This window comes from Petaurus breviceps, unplaced genomic scaffold, assembly GCF_028583685.1.
Source record: "Petaurus breviceps papuanus isolate PSGF00001 unplaced genomic scaffold, PetGlider_PUasm1.0 88380, whole genome shotgun sequence".
Taxonomy (NCBI): Eukaryota; Metazoa; Chordata; class Mammalia; order Diprotodontia; family Petauridae; genus Petaurus; species Petaurus breviceps.
In genome coordinates, this window is record NW_027186917.1 from 435 (window position 1) to 6294 (window position 5860).

Below are 5860 nucleotides of genomic sequence, written 5' to 3' on the forward strand. Positions count from 1 at the left end.
CACACACATGCACAAACACACGCTCCCATATGCACACATACAATTCTCACACTCACACACATGCACAAACACACGCTCCCATATGCACACATACAATTCTCACACACACACATGCACAAACACACGCTCCCATATACACACAAACAATTCTCACACTCACACACATGCACAAACACACGCTCCCATATACACACATACAGTTCTCACACACACACACACACTCAGTCGCTCAGGCAGCAGCAAAGGGGCCATTGTCACTATGGCGGCTTGGGTCCCAGAGCCAGAGGGGGAGCGTGGGGGCGGGAAAGGGTCAATGAGCACAGTGCCATCCATCCCTGTGTGGAACGGGCTGGCATTTGGGAAGTCAGTGGGCAGGCCTTTGCGCCCCCTCGGGGCTCTCCAGGTGTGGGGCCTGCCATCCCTTGGTGCTCGGGAGAGCCCCTGGCTTTCACTGACGCGCCCTCTTCTTCGGCTGCACCGCAGGAGCTGATAACCACCTTGTACATCGGGTTCCTGGGTCTCATCTTCTCCTCCTACTTTGTGTATTTGGCGGAGAAGGACGCGGTCAATGAGTCGGGCCGGATTGAGTTTGGCAGCTACGCCGATGCCCTGTGGTGGGGCGTGGTAAGTGGGTGCTTGTTCCCCTGTGGAGTCCGAGCCTCTGGCTTCCTGCCCAGACATCCACGAGGACCCGCTTGCCCTTGTGGGCTGGCCAGAGGTCATTCTGGAACCCAGAGCGGGCGCCTCCGCAGACCCTGGGAGAGTGCCCCACGAGCAGCGTCTGCCCATTAGGCTGTCGGTCAGTGCCTGCCCTGCCCACTGGCCAATGACGTCTGCCTGGGCCGCTTCAGTCACTTTGTTTGTCAAGTCCGAGTGAGTTATTTGTTGGCAAGTTGGGGGAACGTGCGGCCAGAAGCGTTGGCGTCAGCACACCCAGCCCGAGCCTGGCTTGGCATGTGGTTCAGCCCAGGAGAAAGGCCTGGACAGCACACGCGCCGTCAGCAGGCAGGCTTTCCAGTCTGAGTTAGGGCAGAAGCACCAGGCTTCTCGCGGGCTCGGGCTGCCTGGTTCTGCCACCCTGGCATTGTGGGAGCCTTCGGACGTCAGCCACAGGTTCGCAAAGCAGTGAGTGTTGGCTGGGCAGGTCCCACGAAAAGCCAGCTGCCTCATGAAAATCTGGATCTTTCCAAAGAGAAACTGGGTGGGGGCGGGGGGTGAGTGCTTTACAGAGTTCTTCCCCAGAGGACCCTTCTGCCGGTGCTTTATGGCAAAAAGAGCAAGCCTTTATTAAGCGCCTTCTGTATGCTGAAGCTGGAGAGATGCAAAGTGAAAATTAGCCAAGGCCTGTCCGCAGGGAGAACTCACAGTCCAGTGAGATGCGCCAGCCCCTGGGGAATTGGGAGTGTGCCTCCCGGGTGCCCGGGCCCCTCTGCCTTCCACTCAAAGCCCTGTGGGGCCTGAGCCAGAGACGTGCTTGCACAGTGTAGCCCAACAAGGCTCGAGGCTGTGGGCCAGGAGGGTCCTCGGGGTCCTCCATTGGGTTTACCAGTGAAGGCACTGAGACTCAGAGTGAGCTGCCCAAAGTCACACAAACAGTATCTTTCTGGGTGGACGTGCCCGCTGGGGTCCCGTGCCAGCTGGGGTCCCAGGTGCTAGCTGGGTTTCCAGGTGCCCATGGGGGTCCTCTGCCAGCTGGGGTCCTGGGTGCCCGCTGGGGTCCCGGGTGCCCACTGGAGTCCTGGGTGCCAGCTGGGGTCCTGGGCAGCTCCAAACCCCGTGGCTCTCCTTTCTCTCTGTGCCTCCTCTGAATTCTCATCCCAACCTGCCAGTCATCTCCCTAAGTCTCATTACCCCTGACCCCTTCCCCACCTCCAGACTTCCTGAAATCTTGAGGAGGGAGACCTTCCCTCCCTCTTCCCTTCCCCTTCTCCCTTCTTCCTATGCCCTTACTTCTACAACCTTGTGAAAGTCCCTTCCCCCTCCTCTCTCTGAGCCTCAGTTTCCCCCTCTGCAATAGACAGGCCTTGGCCTTGACCGTCCCTATTCCAGAACTTGGCACGTCTCACAGAAAGACAATCGGGAAGGTGGTCACGCCTCTGAAAAGAATGTGGGAAAGACTAGCTCTGATGAACCAGCGTGGACTATTGAGTGGGAATAGGAGAGAGGATGATTATTTTTCAGCATCATGTTTCCAAAAATTGTCCCCGTGTTGGGCCTTAAAGAACTCGCCCATAAACGCGGTAAAGGGGAAGCATCAGCTATACCCTTTACAACACAGCACAGCCATGATCACAATCAGCAAGGCAACAGAAACAAAAGATGCAGACATAATGGAGGAAGAAGGAGCCCATGATGTCATGGAAAAGGTCTCCCTGAGTGTGCTGGGCTGCTCAGGAGGCAGGGGCTTCTCCCCTCGACCTCCAAGACCTCAGGGCAGCCCTGTGAGCCTGGGACCTTCCTTGGAGCAGGGCTGGGGGTGGGGGAGGCCAGGAGGTCTCTGCAGCCCTAACGAGCCAAGAGATGTCTTTACCCACTCCCGCCACCCTTGTCCCTTTGAGGTTTTGAATTTTGGGGGAGTGACAATTTTCCATCCATTACTGATGGCCGCTCTGCAGCTGGCCCGTGGGGGGGGGAGCTGCTGTGGGGAGGGCTTGGTCAGTTGGATTCAATCAAGCTATTAATTTTAACCCTGAGTTACTGGACATTTTCTCACTTCTTGTGAGAGAAACACCTCAGGAGAAAACAAGCAGCCAGCGCTGAATCAGCACCTTCCCATCTCTCCCTGGGCTGGTGGAGGGGCCGCTTCTATGCTCCACCTTGTGTTGGGATGACTGGATGACGAGGTGGGGTGGCCTGGGAGCGCTGCTGGGAAGAGCCTCAGGGTACCGGAAGGACCTTGGGTCTTGGCTGGAATCCCCCCCCCCCCCCCGCCCCGCTCTTCATAGGTCTGACCTGGACAAGACACTTTCTCCCTCTGAACCTCAGTTTCTCCATCAGGAAAATGAGGTAGCCAGACTGGGCAGCCTCTGATGTCCTTTCCAGCTCTGGCACTGTGATCTCCAAGCCTGAGTGGGCCAGGGGAAGAGGAAGAAACAGCTTTCTCAGCATGAGCCAGCACTCTTGGGCTGGCATTTAGAGGTGGCTCCTGGGGGGCTTCCCCAGAGTGGGTGCAGGCTGAATAAAAGCAAGGGGCATTCAGTCAAGGCCTGAGTGAGGGGCACCCGAGATCCTCGGGAGCCTGTCTGACCCTTTTCTGGTGTCCTGGCCTCTTCCAGGCACACAAGACGGGACTGAGTGGCCATTGGGCTGGCTTCCTCCATTGCTTTTCTTTAAACCCTTTCTGCCCTTCCTTGCCTTTCCTCCCTCTCTCCCTCCCTCGTCTTCTTCTCTGCCCTTCCTTTTCTTTTCCCTCTTCTTCCTTCTCCACTGCCTCCAACCCCCATCCTCTCTCTCCAGCCACGAATGCATGAAGTTGCTTCCTGGGGTCCTTGGGACAGTGGGTTTTGGGGCTGCTGAAGGAGCTGTGGTCTGACAGTCTGGACCTTGTCAGTGCTTCCATGGAGCCCCTGTGTCACCGCCATAAAATCAGTATCTTGCTCTTTAGGTTATAAAATTGGCTGTAAAATCTCATTCTTCCCTGAAACTCGGCAGCTGCAGCGGGGCCCTGAGGCTGGAGCCATTCTTCTGTATTTCCATTTCATGTGGGGAAAAAGATGCACTTGTCCACTTTAGAGTTATGAGCAGAGAGAAAATGTGACTTTTATCTGCGTGCTTTGCGGAGGGGGTGCCTTGTTCAGCTTAAATGAGCGGACAGTGAATGTTCCCCGGCCTCCCTTCACACCTCTGTTTCCAAGCATGGCATAATGACATATGAACTCAGCCTTCAATGGGCAGCTTGAGTCCGGGCCTCCTCCTTCCCCAGGAGTCCTGGCAAGGCCATGGTCCTCAGGGATGGTCCCTGCAGCCCTGGGGTGCAGAGGGGGCAGACCGCACCCCTGCCCTTTCTTCGTGGGTCATGGGGACCCAGGGCCACCTGTCTAGGCTGTTGGCCAGGTATCCCCTGCCTGCCTCCTTTCCCAGGTCTGTCTTTGTCTTATGAGCGCTTTTATTGCCATGGTACCTTGAGGATCCTGGCCAACTCCCATCATGCCCCCTGACTCTCTGCCTTCTGGAGGATCCCAGCCCTGCAGCACTGCCAGAGAATATTGGGGCTGAAAAGATGCCTTGGAAAAAGCCGCAAGTCTTACCCTAGAAGATAGTGTCATGGTGGAAAGAAAGCTCACAGTTTTAGGAGAACTCTGTGTCCTTGCCCCTCCTGCCCCACCATCACCTCCTTAGAAGCACGAGGGGCCTCTCCCATCTCCAGACACTCCCAGATCATCTTGAAGTTCCTCCCAGTTCTGGAATTCTGTGTTCTGTGTTCTAAGGCCTCTGCTAGGATAGTTTGTGTGTGCAGGTCCCTGTTTCCGTGTTCCGTGTTCTGGGTTCTAAGGCCCTTCTCAGATCTGACATTCCAAGTTCTCTGTCTATATTTTTTTGCATTTTAGATATCCATTGATTTTCTGTTTAATAAAAGGTAAGGGGACATTTTATGGCATTTTGGGGAGAGGCCTCCCAAATCCTTACTTCTCTAAGAAGGAATATATTTCTTCCTGGTCTTTTCCGTGTTTGGAGTGGGCCACGCAGGCCACCTCCCCCCTAAAGTGGACACACCTTTCTCTGCTGCCTCTCCCGGGGCTCCAGGTCATTTTCACCTGGGATGTTCCCAGGGCCTCTCTGCCCCTCCAGGCAGGTGTTACTGTCCCTTTAATGGCAGGTGTTTGAAGGCCAAGGTCTTTGCTCAGTAACCAATGACTGGACCTGCTGTTGGCAGAGCTGATGCCCAGGAGTACAGCTTGACATTTGATCATGAAACCAGAGGGCCAGTGGAAGAAAGGTTCCCAGGTCCTCCTTGGGAGTCAGACAACAATAGCTAGCCTTGATAAAGTGCCTACTATGGGCTGCACCCTGCCCTAAGGGCTTTATAGTTACCAGCTCCCTGGGAGGGAGGCGCTGTCATGATCCCCATTTCACATCTGAGCAGACAGAGGCAGAGAGAGGGGCAGTGATGTGCCCAGGGTCACACAGCCAGTGAGGCTGAAGCTGGCGTTGAACTCGGCAAGTGAAGAAATGAATGGAGTTGGTTTTATCATGAGCCCCAAGGCCATGAGGAGGCTGGCCTTTGAGGCCCCTGTCCACATTGGGGTAGGAGTGGCAGTGAATAAGGCTTTTGCCCTCTGCCTTGGTCAGGCTGCACACCATGAGTGGGCACCATATGCTACATCTAGGTAAGAGTGGTCAAGCTGGTGAGAAGACTAGAGGCAGCGCCCTAGAGCCCAGAAATGTTTGAGAAGAGAAGCCTGGGGATGGGGCATGGCAACCATCTTCATCCCCACCCCCACCAGCCTTCTCCTGTAGGGCAGACATGGTTTTCTCCTTCGTGTTTGGCTTCTCCACCTTAGCACATACCTGGAGCATGGTGGGCACTCAATGTGAATGGATGAATGGATGAATGGGAGAGTGAATGGATGGATGGATGGATAGAAGGATGGGAGGATGGGTGGATGGAAGGGTAGATGGATGGAAGGATGGGTGGGTGGATAGATGGGTGGATGGATGGAGAGATGGATGGATGGAGGGATGGATGGATGGGTGGATGGATAGATGGATGGATGGGTGGATGGATGGATAGATGGGTGGATAGATGGGTGGATGGATGGAGGGATGGATGGATGGAGGGATGGATAGATGGATGGATGGGTAGATGGATGGAAGGATGGATGGAAGGATGGATGGATGGGTGGATAGATGGAGGGATGGG

General features: G+C 55.4%; 1 protein-coding gene across 1 annotated transcript in view; it reads left to right on the top strand.

Annotated features, from left to right (window-relative positions):
* Positions 1-259: 259 nt before the first annotated feature.
* Positions 260-5860, top strand: part of LOC138176394 (potassium voltage-gated channel subfamily KQT member 1-like) — a 30745-nt gene continuing 25144 nt past the window's right edge. The window contains exons 1-2 of the mRNA XM_069107192.1: positions 260-293; positions 404-624. Of these exons, the coding sequence (XP_068963293.1) occupies positions 260-293; positions 404-624 (255 nt within the window). The remainder of the gene's footprint in view (positions 294-403; positions 625-5860) is intronic.